The 22,656-nt window shown below is 47.5% G+C and overlaps 1 protein-coding gene across 1 annotated transcript in view; it reads left to right on the top strand.

Moving 5' to 3' along the window:
• The window catches only part of ZC2HC1C (zinc finger C2HC-type containing 1C), a 45,443-nt gene extending 23,208 nt beyond the window's left edge, over window positions 1-22,235 (top strand). The window contains exon 3 of the mRNA XM_069638053.1: window positions 20,901-22,235. Within this exon, the coding sequence (XP_069494154.1) occupies window positions 20,901-21,170 (270 nt within the window). The 3' untranslated portion in view covers window positions 21,171-22,235. The remainder of the gene's footprint in view (window positions 1-20,900) is intronic.
• The last annotated feature ends 421 nt before the right edge of the window (window positions 22,236-22,656 follow it).

Genomic DNA, 22,656 nt, shown 5'->3' with positions numbered 1-22,656 from the left:
TTTATCAGGACAGACAAGGACTTGGCGGTCTGAGTGCTGTCCTTAGTTTTGGTCAGCTCCATGTCTGTTGAAGAATGTGTGGCGATTACCTTTTCCGATGCTCAGATTTCGGAATACCTTCTGAATACCAACTTGGCCCGGGGTCTCAAGCCCAATGGTTATAAATTGTCCAGTAAATTACTCTCTTTGGACTATTTTTATCTCCCAGGTGGGGGAAGGTAGATGCCACATTTAATGATGGGAAGAAGGCAAGGTGGAGGTATTGGAGACCCTAACTCTAATCTGAGACGAAAGCTACCGTCCAATACCCCTTTGGATGGGTGGAGCACAATCTCATCCAATAGGGATCAATGGAAAGTCCCGGCAAGGAGTGACCCAGCACCCCTGTCTTTGGATAACCATTTTGAAATTTTAACGTCTTGTGAGGATGTAGATTGACAAGGGGTTGAAACTGTGGCAGGGGCAACAGCGTTGACCCCCTCAGCATCCATTGGGGGTCTGGCTAAAGTTAATCTGCATCTGCGCCTGCTCTCTTGGAATATTGCCGGCGCAACGCGGAAACTTAAATTGGGCCCAGTGATGGAACTTCTTCAAGCTAATTCTTTAATCCTACTTCAAGAAATCTGGGCTTTGGAACCTCCACACCTTGATGGTTTTATTTCGTTTGCTATTCCTGCTAACAAAAAACCGAGAGGTAGATATTATGGTGGTCTGTGTATTTTGATTAAGGTTGCCTTGGATTGTAGGATTGAGGTGATTCCAACAGAGCTGGATTTTTTGCAGGTGGTGTCTTTATCTTTTGGCAAGGGGAAGGAGATTTGTATTATTAATTTTTACAACAGTCCTCACATCTCCGACCTTGAGAGACTCGCCAAGGTTAAAAAGTACATTGAGACCTTGTTTTCTAAGGAAAGAAGGAAGTTTAACTCTTATATTTGGGGTGGGGATTTTAATATAAAAATGGGGGGGGGCCTAGACATGGCTGTTCTAGACCCCCTTCAGGACCAGATAGAGAATATCCCGCCGAGGAGCATGCGAGATGGAAGAGTCTGCCCAAAGGGCTTGCAGTTTAATTTATGGTTGCTGCAATGGGGTTTCCGTATTGTCAATGGCTGAATGGCTCCAGATATACCAGGGGAGGGGACCTTTAAAAATCATCAAGGCTGTTCAACCATCGACTATTTTTGTATTTCAGTAAATCTCTGGGAATGTGTAGTAAGCTTTGAGGTGTTGGCGGATACCCATAGTGACCATATGCCCATTTGCCTAACACTCAAGGGTTTGATGGGGGAAAGGGCTTCGCAAGTTATAGCCCCTAGCCCCCGGCTGGGAATACCTGCTGGTTCCAGAAGAATCAAGTGGGGTACTATCCTAGAGGAGGGGCTTCACTATATATCCCTGAATGAGAACAACTCGCTTGTGATGGACATTCTGGGTAACCATCTGCATGCGCAAGTAATTGTAGAGAAATTTGTAGAATTGTTGGCTGCTTTAACATCTAAATTCTCTAAAACTATAAAGGCCAAGGGCACTGTATCGAGAAGGGGGTGGTTAGATGAGGCTTGCAAAAGGGCAAAGAAGTTGTTGCTGAGTACTTTAAAGGACCCAACTAGTGGGAGATTGAAGATTGCCCTAGATAGAAAAATTTATCAACAAGAGTTAAAGAGAAGAAAATGGGAAATAGAACAGGCTGCCTGGGAAGGTTTTTAGAACTCCGCCATGCGGGGGGATCAGAAGGCTTTTTGGGCTTTTGTAAAAAGTGGCTCGGAGGGGTGTTGGTCCAATATGGGGAGTGGCACCCACGTGGAAGAAGGGGCATGGTTAGCGCACTTTGGTAGCCTATTTGGGTCTGAAAAATCAAAAGTCGATTTAGATTATAGTGGCCCCTGCCTGAGGTTTGAGGTGGAGGAGATTGCTAAGGCAATTAAGCTCCAGGCGCATAACCGTGCCCCTGGTCCGGACATGATACCCTCGGATTTGTTCCAGGACCCAGTCGATCTGTGGGCCCCTCTTTTGAATGTGGTGTTTAACGCATGTCTTAAAGCAAGGAAATATCCTCCCTCGTGGAGAATGGCGATAATTTTCCCTATATTTAAAAAGGGAGACCTGTCTAGCCCTGGTGCATATAGGCCCATTTCTCTATTAGACTCCTCGTTTAAAATTTTTGGCAGAATTCTGCTGGCCCGTATTGAGTCCTGGATTGAGGAACAGTCTGTTCTATCCGATATCCAATTAGGGTTTCGTCCCGGAGTGGGCACCTTAGAACAGAGCCTTAATCTATACTTGCTGGTGGCTAATTCTGTATTCTGTCAGGGCGAGTCAGTTTATTTGGCATTTATGGACCTAAGCACCGCCTTTGATAAAGTAGATAGAGCTAAGCTCTGGGCACTGCTTGGGTCCTGGCCCTGGTAGATCTCCACACGGATAATGAGGCCTGTGTTCGCAGCGGTTCTGGGGGGCACTGCACTGCCTGCTTTCAGGTGGGGTGTGGTGTGAGGCAGGGCTGTGTATTGGCCCCCATTTGCTTCTGCCTTTATATCAATGCCCTCTCACAGGACTTGATAGGTGTATTGGGCGATTATCTAATTTTGGGTGGTAGGGGGTTTCCAGTTTTGGCCTATGCTGACGACACTGTCCTTTTGGCAAGAACACCTCGGGCCTTACAGATTTTGATCAATGCCTATTCTTCGTTCATGGACAATTTGGGTCTAAAAATTAATTCTAAGAAATCTGCGGTAATGGCGTGCGTTGGTAGAAAACGTCCTGCGCCGATGAAACCCATGCTCTGTGCAGGAGAGATAATCCCCAGAGTTAAGTCCTTTGACTACCTTGGAATACGGTTCTCTGAGGCATTAAATGGCAAAGATCATGTGGTAAAACAATCTGTCAAGATGAGTCAACAGCTTGGTGGTATTGCACGGTTTATGTCACAGTGTAGGGGTCAGCCATTGGACGTGATTCTCAAGATTTATGGTACCCAAACTGTGGCCTCTACCCTGTATGGTGCAGCTATCTGGGGCTTCCAGAATGCGGAGGAAATACAGAGAAAGGAGAGCACATTTTTCAAAAATTTGCTCGGGCTTCCGCCCAGTGTTTCTGGTATAGTGGTCAACAGGGAGCTGGGTGTGGAGTTCTGGGAAGATCAGTGGGCACTGGCCCCTTTGCTTCTTTGGGTTAGGATATGGGCTAACGAGCACGCCACCTTTTGTCAAACCATCTTACGTACTGTGACGGACAAAAGTGGCTGGAAAAAAATTTGTTGGTTAGCGTATGTCTTTTCATCTCTGGGGGAAGCTAATTTGGGTGCCCTTTTTCTGCCTGCTTCACTTATAGCCAAGAGTGGGGGGACTTTTTATAAAGCCATGTTGGGTGAAGTGATCGTTAGGAAAAGAATTTTGCTGGAGTATGGCCATAGTAATGGTGAATTGCACTCCAGCATTAGCTGTTTAACGGGAATTCAACCGTATTTGCTCTGGAGTGCGTTGAAAAAAGACAGGTGGTTGATCTCTAGGGCACGGTTCAACTGACTTCGGCTGAATGGTAATATTTATACGTGGAGGGGTTCTCTCGTCACAGCTAGCTGCCCAGTTTGTGGTTATTGTAGAGAAGATCTCCCCCATTTGCTGTTCTTCTGTACTGAGTATGTCGGTATACGTAAACTGACTTTGATCCCTGCCCTTAAGACGACGGTGATCCGCACTCATAGGGCTGCTCTAGTGTTCCTTCTGAGTGCTGAAACAGTTTTTACAGCATGGGCTCTCCTGACGTTTTTGAAAAGAGCGATGTATTTCAGAAATAGTATTTTGAAACTACAAGGTGGCGAAGGCCTGTAAATAATGTATAATTGCATCTGCAATGGGACAAATGGTACGTGTATAGCTTCTGTTATGATCCTTCACTCAATGCTTTTAGAATATAGCCTCTGTTGAGATAATTTCTTTTTTTAATATTTAAATGTATTTTTATACTGCTTTTAGGAATTGTTTATTGATTGTATTCTCATGGACTGGTAATCTTATGCATTTGTAAATTGGAACTGTGTATCAATGTGTTTTAGTTGTTTAATGGTTGTTTTTACACATCCGAATAAACTTGATTGATTGAAGAACGAAAGAGCTCCTTGCCATCAAAAGGCAGGTCCTTAGAGAACTTGGTGGCGTGCAGCCAAGCCTGACAAGCGGTATCCACGCCAAGCATAAGGCCCTGGGCCGAGGTGTCGACATGATGTGCCGCTGCCTCCAGCAAATCCTGCGCCAGGACCCTGGCATCTGACAATGCCGCTTTGAAATCATCTAGCTTTTCAGCGGGAATAAACTCCTCAAACTCCAACAGACCTTTCCGCATTTTCATATTCGCCCCGCTAACACCAGTTCTGCATTGGCTTGACGCAGATGCAGGGCTGAATTAGCGAAAATCTTCCTCCCAAGGGAGTCAAGAAGCTTGTCCTCTTTGGCCAGAACCTATGTAGCCGTCGTAGAAGAGGATGCCGCAGGTCTGGATTGCAAAGTGGCCGCAGCCACTACCGTGGAGGAGGGTGGCGGACACGACGCTAAGGCCTCCTCTTCCGAAGAATGGCGTCAATTTTCTTGTTGACCAACAGTCCAGAGTGTGGTTTCTCCCAGACTTTACGGACCTCTGCCAAAACGTCCTTCTGCAAGAACAAGCCGGTACAAGGAGACAAGGTGAACACCCCCGAAAGCACGCCCTCCTGCGGAGCGGGTGCCTCAGGTACTGGAACATCCAACAGACATGTCCAGCACCCGGTCGTGAAAGGCTCTGACAGAGCAGGGCTGGTCTTCGCTGTCCTGATCGCCCTGTGCGTCGTCCGACAGGTCTGGATCCGGCTGAGTCCCATCAGACACCACAATAGACTTGTCCACTGGGGACAACGGAGGCAGGGGTGGAAGAGTTGGGGGGAGGCCCAGCCGATAAAGGCGGCGCCGACGGAACCACAGGACAGCAGCTGGGACCGTCGGCGCAGGCGGGTGTATCTCCATAAACAAGCCTCGAAAGTACTCCTTCATGGGGTTGGAATGCATAAGTCTTTGAAACTTGGCAAAAAAGACGTCCTCCGCCAACGATTTAGGCGCGACTGGAGGAGGCCTCTCATGAGCGGAGTAATTCCATGGACGCAAAGGAGAGGGTTGCTAAGAGGGCCCTTCCCACTGGTGTCCACATAAATGAAGGGCGCCAATGCCGTAGGAAGCGAGACATTGTGCGGTTGGGGCATCCAAGCGTTCCAGTCAAACTGGACGAAACAGATGTGCACAAGGAAACCAATGTTCACCTGAAAAACCACTCCCTACACCTAGGGACGATGGCATAGTTGTAAGGGAGGAATCCAAAATGGCCACCATTTTGTCGGCACCTGAGGAGAACTGCAACACGTGTGGAAGTGAGGCAGGGGTGCCCACAGGTGGGTCAGTGGTCTTCATTTTAGCCTTAACACAAGAAACCTCGGCCGAGCCGGTACTGTGTGGCCTAGGATGTTTCTGTGACATGCTATCAGCCAAACAAGCCTTCAACGGAAGGACCTCGGCACTGCCGGTAACAGAGGGATTACAGTCCAAGACCTCACTCCGTGCCCCCTCAACAGATCTGGAGTCACTGCTAGAGCGGGAACGACGAGGAACACACCTCACCGACAAGACCTTAACAGGCATCTCAGAACTGTTGGTTGACTTTTGTTCGGTATCAACAGCCTCAACTGAGGCCTCAGGGCGTACCCCAGTGTTTTTATGGGAAGCTCCAGACAAGGAGACCTCGAAGAAGCTCCAGTACCCGACGCCCCAGTAGAACTGGGCCCACAAATAGCCCCCACAAGAGGGGCCTCAGATTGTAATCCGGTGTCAATAGGCCCCTTACGGAGGCCTTCGGAGAAAGCTCTGGTACACTTCTTAGGCCTAGAAGGCACCTCAGGGCAAGCCCCAGTAATAGAGCTTTTGACGCTCCTCCTGGACCGGGAAGGAGTCCCCCAGCCGGGGTGCTCTAAAAAGTAAATGACACACCGGGTCTTTTCTTTTTCTCGTCTTTGAAAGTGCACCAGGGGAGTACGGTGAAACACCTCCTCCCACCGCTCCAAACGACTTTGAAGCGTCCGGACCGAAAGGGAGTCGCAATAAAAACACGAGTTCCACCGGTGGTCCGGACCCAAACACTCTAAACAAAGAGAATGGGGATCCGCCCTAACAAAGCGTCGCTGACGAGAACAACAATTTGGAAAGTCTTGCTGAAAAGGCATAGACAGACTACCACGGGACCGCTAAGCCAGAGCAGGAGGGGAGGAAACTGGAAGGAAAAAATCTTCCAAAGATGCAAGTGCGTCCAGTCCCGAACAAGCAGAGAAAAGGACTAGTGGGCAATGCGCTGGGCGGAGCTAACGAGGGCAGGGTTACGGCCGCATGCGGTACCCCGCGTTAAAAGGGAGGATGGACACTTTTAAAAAAAAAATGGGATGCTTTTTACAAAGTGCTCCGGTCCCGTCCCACAGGACGGGGGAATGTCCCATAAGTATGGAGGAAAGGGGACGGACATAGGAGTAAATACAAAATGGCTGAAAATAGAATTAAAACTAAAATACATAGGTACCCCAATGGCTACTAAAAGATACATTGGGTTGCCAATGTGGTAACATGACTTGCACCCCTGGTTAAGTCAAAATTAAAGTATAGCTGCCACGAACCTACTCCCTAAAACCAATGTAGAGTGACATCAGCTTGGGTGCCTTAGGGGTGACCCAATACCATATACCTTTCAGTAAGGGAGAAATGGTTTCAAAGGCAGGGTGACTTTGGAAATGTCCCACTGGCCACGAAAAATAAGTCAAAGATAAGTCAGTGATCCAAAAAAAGAAAAAGGAGATGAAAAAGCAAAACATTGAGGGGCTGTAAAAAAAGTGCCACTAGATTCCCCCCCCCAAAATAGCACTTCTGTCTTAACAAGGTTGAAAAGTTCAACACAAAGTAAAAACTAGTAAAGGTAAATATTTTAATGATTACAATGCAATGTCTCGCATCCTGGGATGCCATTTCCTCACATCCCAGGGTGGTAGCCCAATCTCATAGCCTAACTAGATAGGTCCCAAACCTATGGCTGTCAAACCCTAAGTCTCTTCACACGCTCTAGACCAGAATCTGCTTCCTTGACCTGCTGTTGCGTCGTCTTTAGTAACTGTAGGTACAACTCAAGTTGGAGGTGAAGCTAGGAGTTCCCACTACACCTCTGTAGTTCAGAGGCTTCCTTTTCAGCCTCAGTCATGCCTCCCAACCTGGCCTCCATCTGGCGGTAGCCATCCTGTGGCCATCCCATTTCACATGGAGCCTGCTCTTGAGGCCCACCTGTTCACTTTACAGCCCTCTCTTAGGTCACGTTAATGATTTTCTCATCCACAGTACCTTATTTGCTATCTATCACTGCGTGGAGGATTGGAGACCTGAGGGCTCTTCTTTCCATGGGGCTCAGTTCTTCGCACCTCTCCTCTGTTTGTGATGTCAGACTTACCTCTCAGTGAGGAGATTGTGTTTCTCTCCCTCCCACAGGCTTTCCACTAAGGCATGCAGGAGGAGTGTTTGATTCTGGGTGTTGGTAGAGCAGCAAAGATTTGCCTCTGACACATCCGCCTTAAGGGCCTAATCTCATCTTTTTTTGTCTCTTTTCTCCCGAGTCAACATGCAAAGAAGACCTCTGCCCCAACTCTAGGTAGATGGATTTGTCAAGATATTTCCTTGACCTGATAGTTTACCCAGGCGCTTCCCTGTACAGTGCCCCTTCAGCGGGGGAAATGCCAATTTCCTGTGCCGGGAAGGGTGGGTTGCCTCTTGATATTTGAAGGCCAGCAACGTGGTCTTCTCCAGAAGAGTTAATTCCTCATTCTAGGCTGTAAGAGGATTGCCCTTCTCTCTTTGCGGTTGGATGTGATTTCCTCTGTTGCCTGTTAAAGTTCTAATGAAATGAAGGAGAGGACGGATTAGGTGTTGTATCATATTGTGAGGAACCAGGAATGAGACGCGGACACAGAGGAACCATGATTGTGGTTATAGACCTTTATTAACTGATAAAGGGTTTTGGAAAATGCCTTGCTGTCCCCAATCTAGGAGGCATTTCTCTACCTCAACCAAAACTAAAGGTCTGTCCTGTGTCAAGATATCCAAAAGCATAAATGTCCTTTGTCCAGAATCCTATCTTAGCCCTTGCATTCTAAAAGTAACTAAGGTGTTAAGAGTACTGTCTTTGGCTTGAAAAGTGCACATAATGTTCTAGTTCAACAAAAAGGTATAACGCCAATAAAAGTTCCAAATGGATAATGTTCATAGTTCCAGGGAATGGCTCCTTTACCCGGGTTTCTCTCCACAAAACAAAAGTTCAAAAGAATAACCAAGTTCTTTATAGCTGTGATAAATCCTAGGGAGTCATCGCAGATTCCCCGATGTGGACCTCCTCCGATGTGGCCAGGGGACGGCAGTCGCTATCTTATCTTTACCCTAGGGGTGGCTATATGATGGATGGTCACATGGGAGTAGACAACTACCAGGTTGCTGTCATAACTTTATTGGACGAGATGCTGTATCCCTATACCCCTTTTCCATGAGGAAGACCCTGTAATACACAAGACCGTAATGGCCTATTGTTAGCTGTCTATTCCCCCTTGCAAAGAAAGTAAAGAAACCTGGTCCCAATATTCTTTAGGTCAAACCCTCATCTATGACCTAGACACACACAGCCCCAACAAAACCCTTTGTGCTTCCGATAAACCTTTATGTGAAAATATTCTCATGTAAAACCACTGAGAAAAACGATCTAAACACTATATGTCCAATGACATTCATGGACCCTTAACTCCCAAAATCACTGAAGTACTGAGACGAGGAGGATGAAAGAGTTGGTGCAAGATAACGGGAGCCCGAATCTCAATGTGCAGACTAGTTGGTCTACAGAATTACCTGTGCACGGGACATTTAAAGATGGCAACCACATTACTGAGTGTGGCAGTGCAGAAGACGACGTTGGTTCCCAAGCATAGGGTTTGGAGCTCGGGAGACATGTACCGGTGTGGCAGAACAGAAGAGTCCCTCAAGATGGAAGGAGAAAAAGGCAGTGCGTAAGCAGGACGTAATGTGGAGACACAAGGAGAGAATTCCTGGGCTCTCGGCAGCTCGAAGAGGCAGTGTTCTCCAGACTGGGACCTGAAAGGAAGCAGGCTTGTGACCACAGAGCAGCGAAGGAAGCCGAAAGTACTTCTGCTCAATCCAGAGTGGAAAACAAGCAGAATCGCCAGGCAGCAGAAGTGCATACAGGACTGGAGGGTCAACCCAAAGCAAGTGGGGATCCAGGGGTGTTCCGGCAACCGTGCCAATGAGTAGTAGAATGTTATGAGATTGCTAACCCGGAAACTACAAGAAGATTGTTTGAATGCAGAAAAGGCAAAGTACAGATTCAAGTCACAATAAGATACAGATGCATGAGATGCAAGCGTAGGGCAAAGTTTGAACAAACATTACATCAGACAGATATACAGAGCTAAGAACAGTATGTGAAGTTTTGGTGATAGAGGAACTGTGAAACACATAAGTCGTCCTGGCAGGGGGGTATACCAGGCAGTTGGAATTGCAAAGAGTCCTGGCAGGGGAGTATACCAGGCAGTTGGAATTGCAAAGAGTCCTGGCAGGGGAGTATACCAGGCGAGTTGCAAAGCTACAATAAACACTAAAGAAGGACAGTGTTTGCTAGACAAAAGAGACACTTGTGTTGAAGAAAGACTGTTACAGAACTTGTTGCCTAATAGGAACATTGTGAATCCAAGAGAGACACAAAGGAACTGTTAGTAAAAGAGACATTACCATCCCATTTCAGAATGATGGGGAAGGGAACCACCCTCTGTGTCCAAGGTCTTTCACCCTGGACAACATTTTCGTTGGAGTTATTCTAATTTTCAGTTGTGAACAATTTCATGCCAATATAGGTTGAAGACATTTCCTTTCACACTTCATTGTTTTGTTTGTCGTGGTTGGGTCACGGAAGGACATTTTGGACACAAGTATGGCTTTTCAGTTATTGACATCCTGACAGACAGATCCTTCGTTTTTGTTTTCTTGGGTAGAAGCGGGTCAGAGAGGAATTTTCCCAACCCATTTTTATTTAAATAGGTCTATAACCAAAAACATGACAACATTGTGTCCGACTTTCATTTCTGAACTCTCACATGGCCCAAGAGGATAACCCCTCGAGAGGTCTTTTCCACATTAAATGAAATTCAATATCGTAAGGGCATGAATCTTGCTTCGGATTCTCTTTTTCAAGGTATCACAACTTGGGTGCGGGTCCCAGGTTCACACAACAACTGGTATAATCTCCTGGCAGGTTCTTTCTACAGTGTCTTATGAGTGCGAATCCCAGATCGGGATTGCCTGGTATACTCTCCTGCCAGGACTTTTACATATAGCATCTTCACTTTTGGTGCGGGTACCCGACACGCAGTTTGTTAGGCCTCAGCCGTTTCTATTTTCTTGCCATGTATTGGGTACATGGCCCTCCGCTTGTCCGTTTGAGACTTTCTTTCCACTTGTGAAAGCATTTTGCTCTCTCAATCAACTGCTCTATTGCTTCCCCGGTTGCGCAGCATTTGCTGTAAAGTGCCCCGGCGTCTCACCTCCTCCTGCTGGGTTCAACGATCTGCTGTGGTCACTTCGGCATGTTTCGCGCTGCTCGCTGACAAATTGGTGGAGCGTCCTGCTCCCTCTTCACTGCTCGCTTGACTCCCATTGTGCTCCGACAGCATTGCACCATCTCTGGCCTCACGTTGCCTGACCCCTGGTTTTCCGGTGTACAGGGATCAACGGTTCCCATGCTGCTCTGTCTGGTCTAGTTTACAGCACATCTCTTCCTGGGCCTTCGCTCTATACAACTGGAGGTGGCTGCCCCTGTCAGCGTCTCTCTCTCCCCCTTCCTTCAGCTGTCGGGTTTTAAAATATTCTGGCATTGCACTCTTCTCTCTTCACAACTCCATTCCTCTTCCTCATCCCAGTATTTTTAAAGAATTCATGTCCAGGGGATTGATAGTCAGATCTTGGCATTCTACCGGTTATGAAGGAACCTGTCAGCAAGTTTTGCGGTTTGTTGAAGGGGTGTTATCATAAAATGCCATTAAGGCATGAGGAATGGAGGGGATTTCCCTAAAGGGAAAGGGGATACTATGTTTCACCTGATGTGTCATCCCCTTGAGGGTTGCCTCCCCCCCAATGTAGTCCTCCCTCATATAGCCGGTCAGGATCAGGTAGCGGCTCCTGTCCCCTGGTCACATGGGGAGACGCCAGCCCCGGGAGAGGAGTGATGCCATAATCAGATTTATCACAGTATTCTCTGGCATGTTCATCAAGCTCATATTCTTCGTTATTGCCTCATGATTTCAGGACTGGGGCAAGGAGAAGCGACGAGGTAGTAATGCTTTGATCCTGGTTAACCTATCACACAGAGTCCTACACTTATCATAGTACTCCGATCTCTTGACATGCCTGGGACCTTGAAATCTTGATAGACTGCTTAGCAGCTATCAGGGCACGGTATTGGGAATTGCCGCGATTCATGGAGTTTTAAGAGGGGACTAGTCATAAAAAAGAAAATGCTGTGTTAAATAGGTGACTCTCTAGAGGGGAGGGTCACTCATTACTTACTGACTGGGACTAGAAAGCATGAGCATTAAACATTTAAGAATGCAAGGAATTGTGATGTTTTTGGAGACATGAAAGAGAAACAGAGGGACTGAATTTGTAAATGGAATATAAGAAAATATTGTCTATTATAAAGTAAAACAGGATTATATTGTAACTAAACACAATCATTGTCCAGTATTCAAATCTTTCTCTGGCACAAGTTCCAGGCATTAATAAAGAATGTGAGAAATCCTTCTCCTAACACCCACACTGGCCATTCGTGGGACGTGACGTATATATTCCAGCAGGCACTTCTGCAAGTGGGTGGGACTAAGCGTGGGTGACTAGGGGATCCTTCCTATACCATGCTCCGCGCCATCACCCAGTATTGTTGGGGGTGCCACACCTCCTTGGTCGCCCCCACTAGATGCCTCCAGAATAAAACAGGGGACATTGCCACAGTGGACTTTGCTTTAATTTGCATGAGAAGGGAAATATCGGTTTCCTTTTCCTTTCTCCCAGGCTAAATTGTATTAAGCTTATTTTTTGGGCCGTTCTCTGTGTGACTAAATGATCAATGCCTTGCAGGAGTACAAGGATGAGAAGTGGCTGAACCGCCTACGCAGCCTTCACACTTCTACAAAACAACAATGATCCCAATGATAAAAGTTAAACGGGTGCAGATAAGAATGACACCTCTTTACCCTTTTGTGATTACATGGGCCGAGGACAGGCTATACGGGATGTGAATGTGAGAACACACCAGGCAGGAGTGCAGCCTCGTGGGCAAGTTCCAGCCCCCTAGCATCACCGAATGCTGCAGGAGCAGCCTGGGCATTCCCATCAACAAAGGTAAGCCCTCTTGGGCTTTGCAAAATGTGTTTTTTCATCTCCTGTGGTGCAGCACAAATGTGCGGCACTATTCATTAAGGTGCACAATCCAGTTGGCTATCTGTTTTACTTTGGACCAAAATCGATTCCAAGATGGCCACCGCCTCCTCATATAGGGGAGCTCTTGCATTGCCTGGCCAGTCACCCCTTTGATTGGGCAGCCCCACTTACAACAAGGAGACAATCCTGGGAGCCGGCAGGCGAAAGCCGGCCCACTCACCAAGGCCCCTCACTAAGGCTCCTGTCTGAAGCTCGATGAGCAACTCTACCTGTAACTACATTTTGCACATCTTCCTTAGAGGGTTCCTTAGGACTTCCACTTGCCCTGTTAAACGTGCATGAAGCACATTGCTCATCCCTCCTTCATTGACACTATCCCTGTTGTAACGGTTGCCTGCTCCTTTCCCCACTGCCTATCTGTAACTTGTTGCATAGTGCCTCTGATCCTTTCCCCCTAACCCCTGTTCCCTTCCCTTATGGAGCTCTCAGTATCCCCTATCTTTACTAACTGTTTCTCCATCTCCTACCCTCCCTCTCAAAGTCTGGAAGAAAGAAACTAAAAAAGGAACTCCTAAGATCCAACCCTGGTCTTGCCCATCGCAAACACCTACATCAATGCTTCCACCAGACAGACTATCAATGACATCCTCTTTGCTGTTCCTTCAACTAACCTATGGACCCCCCATATGGTCTCTGTCCTCTACCTTTTCTCCTCCTCACCCATTACTGGCGGCACGAGATGGGAAGTGCTCTTGGCTCTCTTCGCACCTTCAAAATTCACCATTAATGTCTATCACAATGGCACCATCATAGCCCAAGGCTTTCAACCCAACCTTTTCCTTTTGGACATGCGCCTTCCTTCCCTCTTCTGCTTCCCATCCTCTCCTTCCACTCCTCCTTCCCTCACCCCCCCCATCCGGGGTAGCAACGCACCCCTGCACCCCCCCTCGCAAATCTCTTAAAGGGGGTCACCAGCTTCACTTAGCTACCCTCAATTCTCGCCCTGCCATTAAACACTCCTCTGATTCTGTCACCACCTTGACATCCTTGCCCTCACTGAGACATGGTTCAAGGCCAGCTCCGTCACTGCTTTTGACACGCTTCTTCCTGAGGGCTACAAGATCATATGCAAACGCAGACCACCCCGGTCTGGTAGTGGAGTGGCTCTGATCTTCTCAGAGTGGGTTCCTGTCTGCATCATCCCCATTCAATCCTACTCTTCCTCTGAAAGCCTAGTCTGCAGTCTGTCTCCCTTTCTTTCTCTGTTACTTTCTCTACCATCTACAGACCCCCCCGGACCTTCCTCCCTCTTCCTCTCTGAACGGGCTGACCGCTCTCCTCTCTTCTTGCCTCCTTCCCCAAACGTATCTTCCTTGGGGACTTCAGCATCCATCACCACTCCCCTGTTGTGGCCACCATTCTTTTCCGTAACCTCTGCAACACGCTCTCCCTCATTATCCTCCCCCCTGGCCCAACCCACTCTGCAGGGTACACCCTGGATGCTCTCATCGCAACAGACATCCCTCTTTCCCCCTCAATACCCCTCTCACTTGGTGCAACCTCTCTCTCCTCTCATCTTTACCTTCCGTCCCCAGTCTGCTTCACCCGCACTGCTAGTCTCCCTCTCCGTCATTCGACTGATGAAGCGTGCGTCAGTCGCTGCCTTTGCTTCCTCGTTCATCCCTCCCACACACCCCTCTTTGTACTCTCCTTCTGACTGTCCTAACCTCCATCACTTTATCACTAACACCCTGGACATCCTTGCCCCTGTCATGAGGATCTGCATGAAGCCTGCCTCCAAATGCAACTCTTGGTATGACTTAGCTGCTTTGAAACGAAAGTGCAGAGCGGAAGTGGCAGACATAGAGCTCATCCCCTTACAAACTGGCCTGCCATCTACTCGAAAGGCAATACCGTCTTTCCATCTGCTCCAATATAAGAGCTCATGTCCAAGCTTGCATCTCTGGAGCCACAAATAACAGCTGAAAATCTTTAAAATCTGCAAGGAACTCGCCAATCCTACAGCAGTATCCTCCTCTCTCCCAGACCTTATGCTCTGCACTGGCCTCCCACTTTTCCTCCAAAACTCTTAACATCCTGTCATCTGCTCTCCCCCACCTCCCTCCTTTCACCTCTTCTGACGTTCCCTTACCCCCTCTTCATACTCTCCTCCCTCTCTCCCATTGCATCAGATGAGATCTCTCGAGTTGTCTGGTCCATGAAAGTCTCCTCTAAACAGATGCTACCCTGCTCCTCCAGAACCATCAAAGACATAATTGTCACTCTCGCCCCTGCCTTGGCTGACTTCTGCAACCACTCTTTTGCCACAGGCTCTTTACTTCAACCACTCTCTTGTGCACCCTCTCCTAAAAAAGCCATCTGCTGACCACTCTTACCCAGCTAACTATTGACCTATCTCGTTCACCCCTTTCTTGGGCAAACTCACGGAGAAGCTGATCATCCCCAAATTGACTCTCCACACCTGAATGGCATTAAAACTGCTCTCCTTAATACCCAAGAAGAACTACTCTCTAATCTGGACTGTAACACTCCTTCTGTTCTAATCCTCCTCGATCTTTCCTCTGCTTTTGACACGGTCAACCACTCCATCCTCATAAACCACGTCTGTGATAAACTAGGCATCATGGAAAGGGCACTGGCACGGCTTACCTCTTTCCTCTTTAACAGACCCTCCCAAGTGAAAATGGGTCCTTTTCTCTCCTTTACCTCCCTCTCTACCTCTGGCATCCCTCAGGGATCTATCCTATCGCCATGGCTCTTCAACATCTATCTGCCCCCCCCCTCTCTGATCTCCACCTACTCCCCTCATTTCCAGTGTTACACAGACATACAGCTCTCTTTTTGGCTGCTTTCCCCTACCTCCTCGGTTATACCCGACTGCTATTCATGCATGGTGCTCTGCAATGATCTCTGCCTCAACGCCAGCAAGACAGCAATCCTTCTCATTGGGAGACCTGCTCCTGGTTGCTTCAGAGTCATACAGGGTTCAGACCACCCACCAGTCCCTCCCAGCATCTTTTGCCAGCACCTGCCCGTGGACTCCCATTTCCATACTATGCCAACGTAGTTTTCCCTGTTCACTGCACTCTTCCTCCGCCCTCACTCTTTCCCCCGTCACTTGCCCACCCCCACCTGTGGGGGACCCCACTCCCGCACTTCTCACTCTACCCCGACCCCGTTGCACTTATCACCTTGCCATGCACTTGCACGGTAGGATTGTCACAAGGCCAATATAACCCTTTTCCTTTCTTCGTTGTTGTATTCTTATGATTCCCATTGTCCCCTCACCCCCCATCTTGTCTTGTGGTGCCTGGAAACACATGTGTATCGGTGCCATCCATATGTCCCCAAATGTCCAATAAATAAAAATAAACAAACAGTAACAGCCTAAACAGTAAAAAATTGAGGAATGTCCAATCAAGGTTCCATACAAACATATATACTTTACACACCAATGTGCAATTAAAACTGAATTGGGGTGGGTTTTTCTTATCGTTTTCTAGTAAAGAAAGACCGAGCAATGCAGAATGTTATGATGCAAACCCTATGGATGCCAAGGAGGGAGGAAAAGGCAATACATCACTTCAATAATGTTAACATGGATAGGTCTTTGGATATAAAGATGCAACAGTGGGGCTTAACCAGTCCCAACAAACAGATAACGGTGGCTGTGGCCTTCAAACAGTATCTTTCTTAGTGGTTCAATGGCATTGAACTAGGCTTATCGTTGTGTGAGCAGGTCCAACTGGGTTCAGATGCTGCGAGTGGTGGGGAATCTAAATAGGGATTAGGTATCCAGTCGAGTTCGAATTGGAGATCGTTGCGCTTTGATGCAGAGTTTGATGGATTCAGGTTAAAGGGGACACCGGTTTCAGTTCTGTGTTCGAGCTTGGGTCAGCAACAAAGATGATGGTGGTGGTGGTTCAAGGCGCTGTTTGGAACGTGGCGGCTCAAAGAATTCTGCAGCTGCAAGCGTCTTGTTTGAGCTTATGCAATTGACAGGCTCAGCTGGCACAGTGTAGCAGCAAAGTGGTTAGAGGAGCAGCAACATCAGTTCAAGAAGCGCCAAAGGTAGCACTGCACGTCCTGTTTGTTTGAATGCAGTCTGCTATTGTTCGACCCACTAGGAATGCAGGAGACTAGCTACTTTGCTTCTTTGGTTGCTGCGAGTCTGAATCCAGGTGAGCAGGGACAAGCAGAGTCCTTGTTCTCCCACCCGGTGGAGGCTGGCTAACAAAGGTCTTTCACCTCCAATAAGGTCCTGGATACCAGTGTAGCTGACAGCGAGGCAGGTCTTGCTCCAGCGGCATTTCCCTCCCAATGTGCCCCGGGGATGGGAAGCATCCTTCTTCAGTGACTGGGGGCTTTGCATAGAATAACTGTCCCAAAAGAGGTCCAAATGAATTTTTCTTGCCGTTTCGAATGAATCAAAGAAGGTGGAAGAGAGCCCTTCCATATAAAAGGTTACTAGCTACAGTGGATTGGTTGAAAGCAAGCCTGGTTTAAGGGGTCCAATCCTTGTTAAGCTAACATGTGACTTGTGCCTTTCTGCATCATACCCAAAGTGCTTTGCTCCAGGAAGCGTGGGTGACAAGAAGGAAAGAGAACCAAAATCAAGATGGAGGAATCAGTTCTTCCTTGTGTTCTGTCTGTCTGAACTCACCCCTTTTCTAGCCCCGCACTTTAAGGCTCCTTTGTTGTTCAACACCCTATTGTGAGGAAGGCCATTGTTATGGAATTGGTTCTTTGAAGCATATCTCTCTGGGCATCTCCAGCTGGGAGATACCAGGCCTGTTAAGGGAGGCGTTACCTTCCCTACCAGAGAATTAATGGAGGCGTGCATCCTGCCTATTATCGGATTCATTTGAATGCAGACGGGTAGATGCCTGAAATCCACATGGCTTTCCGTAGCTGTCTGAGCTCGCAGGGATTACAATGGTATGCTTTTAATAATGAGATGAACCATCAACCACCATAGCAAAATCCAGATTTGGCTCCTATTTCCAGATTATCCTGCCACCAGGGTACTAGTTTATCACAATGTGGTTTTTTTAACAGATGTGTTGATTTAAATGCAGCCTCTGCACTACTTTGCATTCACAGCAGCGTCAAACAGGGCACCTGTGACGTCTGAACCCGCTCTGTGTCACTGGAGAGCAGGCACTGCAGATTAGGTCACTGATGCAGCCGGGCAGAGGTCTATACTAGGCATTTGGCATGGCGTTTGATAGAAGGGGGTTTGATAAGCAGACCACCTTTTCTGAGATGGATTACCTGTCTCATTTTATTATTAATTTAAAAAACGAGGGCTTCCCAAGTCTTGCCAGATATCAATCCTCACACTGCGAGACCTTCATCTTCGGCAGCAATGAGGAGTCTGAGGTGCCCGAGAATTGCGATACTCAAATTCCCCAAGGATGGTTCACTGAAAGGGTTGCCCACTCAGAGTCTGGTACTGGGAACCAGGATCCTTTAGATTTTCAATGTTATTGGTTTGATCAACCATTTCCTTGCAATTCTTGTGTTGGTGGAGGGTGTATACCGTAATAAATCGTGGTATAACTGCAAGCTGGTGGCCCTCCTGCAAATGCTTTTGAGGGGTCAAGAGGCTACATCAGCCTTTAAACGCAAGAGAGGGGGCACAGGGCCTTTTGTAGGGGTGGGGCGAAGCAGGCGATGTCGCAGGGCAAAGAATGGGAAAGAGGTGCAGCAGCAACGGGAGAGAGCTGCAGCACCGACAGGAGTTCAAGTTATCCCCTGATGCAGCGTCAAAGTAGAGAAACGCTTGCCATTCCCCCTACCATGTCAACGCCTCCTCCTGCAACCAGAGTGTTACTAGATCATTGCCTTGGGTGGATCGCCTAATAACTTATGTGTGCCCATTTACAGTGAAATGATCCTACTTTGAACTTCTAGCAGCACTCCCATGCATCTGGGGGCGGCACGGGGCATAGAACCCAACTCAAAAAGACTGTCTTTTCTGAGTGGGTGAAGTTGAAGGGAGCAGAGCAACGAGGCAGCAACGACGTGTCAACATGAAAAGTACAGAGAAAATTAAGAGATGGTGAAACAAAGATAACCGAGGCCAAGTTTAGCAACAGAAATGGGGAGAGAAAGAAACGTTAGAAACACAATGGAAAAGAGAGGCAGGGAGAAAGAATGAAACTGTGAAAGAAGAGAATGGGAAAGAAAGTGATGAAAAGAAAACAAATAGGCAAGAATGAGAGAAAAGTCCAAAGGGGGCAAACAATAAATAAAAAAAGAGGCAGAGGAGAAAAAACACAAAGCGAGAGGGAAAGCAAAAATGAGAGGAGAACTACTAGTGAAATGAACCAAAGAGCAGGTGAAGACCATGAGACCCCAGACAATAGGCAAAACTGTAGAGACACCCACAGTTACGTGGAAAAAGAGAGAGAGAGAGAGAGAGAGAGAGAGAGAGAGAGAGAGAGAGAGAGAGAGAGAGAGAGAGAGAGAGAGAGAGAGAGAGAGAGAGAGAGAGAGAGAGAGAGAGAGAGAGAGAGAGAGAGAGAGAGAGAGAGAGAGAGAGAGAGAGAGAGAGAGAGAGAGAGAGAGAGAGAGAGAGAGAGAGAGAGAGAGAGAGAAGTGAAAAACATATCATGTATAAGAGCGTTGACAAACCTATGGTCAGAAAAACAGATTACGCAGCAGGAATCACTGTTTTCTGCAGCAGAAAATCTAGTAGAAGGCTCTTTGTGTAGACAATTAACAGAAGCATAAAATTATCAACATAAATTCCTGTTTGTAATGTATTGTTTGCTTGTTATGCGCTTACACCACGTCTACTTTGTGGTCTATATATTATCTTTAAGTACAAGTCACTAAAACATTTATCAGGGAGTTCATGATTTTGCAGAAGGGCTGTAATGTGAATCATCTCTGAAGCATTGCTAGGCACAGCTTTCAGAAGAGAGGGATACAAGGAAAATCAGAATCGAACAGTGAGGCTACAAAGAACTTGGCAATGAGTTAGTATTGAGGGGGGGCAGTGAGGGGAATAAGCGCCTGGCAAAGAGTTACAAAACGGAGGTGGGCAGTCTTGGAGGTAAAGCGAGCTGGACTGGGCAAGGGAAGGGTGGCTGCCAGGTAAACACTTTATTTTCACTTGGTGCTTAAGACCCCCAGGACACACAGGATTTTGGGTTTGAGGGAGAGCCCATGCTAGGGTGCTCCGTCACTTCTGAAGACCAAAGAATCATATCCTAGGCCAGTGATATTCAAACTGTGGGGCTGTCACCCATAGGGCACCCAAAGGATGTTTCAGGGGGATGAGGGTCTTTAATCAGGTATTATGGCGACTGCTTTTAATGGCAAATGATATATGATATTTTATTTGTATCGCACTCATATGGGATACAATAACACAAAAGGTAGTGCAGCCAGCAGGGTGACAAGTGCAGGTTATAAGCACAGACAGGGGTGTCTGGTAAGTGCAGGTAAGGGGACTGTAGGGTGCAAGGGTTTCCAGGGGCAGTGCGGGCGAGTGGCAGGGTGGGCATGAACCTGAACCAGAAGTCAGAAGGTAACCAGGTGCACAGTGCCAAGAGAGAACAGATCAGCAGGGGAGAGGGGGAGCGAAGGCAGAAACAAAGAGGAAGGTCTTGAGGTGCTTCCGGAACCAGAGATGGTTCTCCTCAAGTTTCAGAGTGTCAGGGAGGCTGTTCCAGAGGAAGGCCTCTGCCGAGGAAAGATGAGAAAAATGTAAGCATTGAATAGAAATTATAAGCAGTTATAGCTTTGTGAGGTCAGGGGGTTGGTTGAATAGGCTTCCAGGGGTCTAGACTAGTCCATGGGGTGCTATGAATACCATAGATGTGCCAACAGCGACTTTGGTCGCATTTGGGAAAATTCAGGATGGTTGGAGGTTTCACTGTCTTTCAGTGCAGGATTTCCTGGGACATAGTTGGCAGCTGGAACAGAAGAGGCATCACATAGGCATAGGTAAGACAGCGTGAGACTTACAACTTGAGGACAGGTGGCACACATGTGGGAAAGCCTGCCTGTAACTAAAACATCACCCATGCATAGCATACCCCAGCCTCCCGGACACAAACCGCCACAGCAATGTTTTCCACGACACATCTTTCTAACAGAATTACCACTCACCTAAAACACAGGCTTCCATTAGGCCTGAATTCCATGGATTTGTGCCTGCTACATAGGGGACCTAATAAGACAGAGGCAAACCAGAGTAGTGCAACATCTTAATTCTCAGTCCTTACTGTACATAGCACATTGGTTGGTTCTACTGCAGCACACAGTGTACATGCTAATAATTGCAAATTGTACTGTACTCTTCTCACCTGGTGTCTCCTCTCTGCACAGGAGCAGCAGATCCAGGCCAAGAAGAGCATGTGGAGACAGAAGCATGAATCATTCATCCGGAATATTCGCCAGGCCCGGGAGGTACAGCAGGTCATCGCCAAGGGGGGGAAGCTTTCGGATCTGCCTCCGCCCCCACCGGATGAGAATCCAGACTATATCGCCTGTCCGCATTGCAGCCGCCGCTTTGCTCCTAAAGTGGCTGAAAGACACATCCCCAAGTGCGAGACCATCAAAAGCAAACCTCGGCCTCCTCCACAGCGCCGGCGCTGAGGGCCCTCCTCCACTGCTCCAACTCCAGGGGTAGCTGGGACAGAATGAAGGGAAGTGACTGCTGGGGCCCGAGTGGTTGCAAAAGCTCAGTGAAGATATATTATGCACAATGAGAGAGGGGGAGCCCAGGAGACAAGAACTTGTCCTCTACATGGTTTCCTACCAGCTTCAACGATTGATCTCCTACTTCAGAAGAGTGAAGGAGAGATCAGAGAGGAACTGAATCCCACCCATGTGCCTTGTTTTTGCAGCCAAACCGCATCCTTGACCACATACTTCTGGAATGAGAAACCCAGGGCATGGGAAAGCAAGCATCTACGTTCTATGTGACATACGTTAAATCCACAGCATTTCAAGGTTATCTTTCTGCCTGCACCTTTAGGTCTTTGTGTTGTCTGCATCTGGAAGGGATTGTGCCTGTGTGTACACGTGTCTATCTACTTTTGATTACGTCCATCCCCAGAAATATATTACACCATACACCCTGCTTTCTTAACACAAGCTCACAGCAAACACTACCATTTCAGAGTTAGCACAAACATTCTACAGCATTCTTAATTTACATCAGACAAAGTTACGATAGTTGGCCAAGCCTCCTTTCCTCTTGATGCTTAGCTGCAGAAGCCGCATTTACGTGGAATTCCTTCATACTGATATTTTCGTATATATTATGTGGCCTTCTTTTCATAAACAGGAGCTCTTGTCCTGTGCTCCCAATTGGCTGGCCCTAAAGAAGCGCCAGAAGCCCTCCCTCGCCAGTCTATCATACTTCACTTTAATCACACGACACAGATAACCAGACATCCCAAAGAAAGTCCCGCTTTGATATTGTACCGATATGCAGTCAATGTGTTTACTAGAGCGGGGGTGGGGCGAAATGATCATGTTATGGGGCACACCTGCTTTTGCTGGCTGCTGAGAGGGACACGCTTAGCACTGAACTTGTGTTTTCTGCCATTCACCCCTAACTTAGTTCTTAAATGCTTCCTGATCAAGGAATGGAGGAGGTCGGAAAACCTCAAATGTAAGATTTTGCTTTTGTATAAAAGAAACAATTGAACTGTATAGTCTTCCTTCTATTTTAATGGGGTTTCTGTATGGAGGGCTGCTGTATAAGCCTCCCCCAAGATTCATAATTTTAGGATTCAAGTGCAGCATGGCCTTACTGGCCATCAGTACATCGCACTAGAGAGCCCAGGTGGTGAGATAAAGATACACAGTCCATTTACTGCTTCCAGTAGCCGGACAGCACCACAACGTTAGAAAAGCCAGGTACTGCTCATCTTTCTAAATCTAAAGATTTGTGAGCATTGAATCGTAAGGAGAAGGGAGTTTTACCGTAGCGGACACACTACGGAGACTCTCCAGACGCTTTCTCTTGAGCAAAGTATTTGCGGTATGGAAGCAGTTGCATGGCCAATCTGAAAGCAAGTCCGCTTGCGCACTTTTAATTTCTCTCTCAGATGTTGGAGAACTTGGCTATAAA

This window comes from Ambystoma mexicanum, chromosome 14 (assembly GCF_040938575.1).
Source record: "Ambystoma mexicanum isolate Mex_15411 chromosome 14, UKY_AmexF1_1, whole genome shotgun sequence".
Lineage (NCBI taxonomy): Eukaryota > Metazoa > Chordata > Amphibia > Caudata > Ambystomatidae > Ambystoma > Ambystoma mexicanum.
The sequence above is the reverse complement of the archived record's forward strand: the minus strand, read 5'-3'. Positions and strand labels throughout refer to the sequence as shown.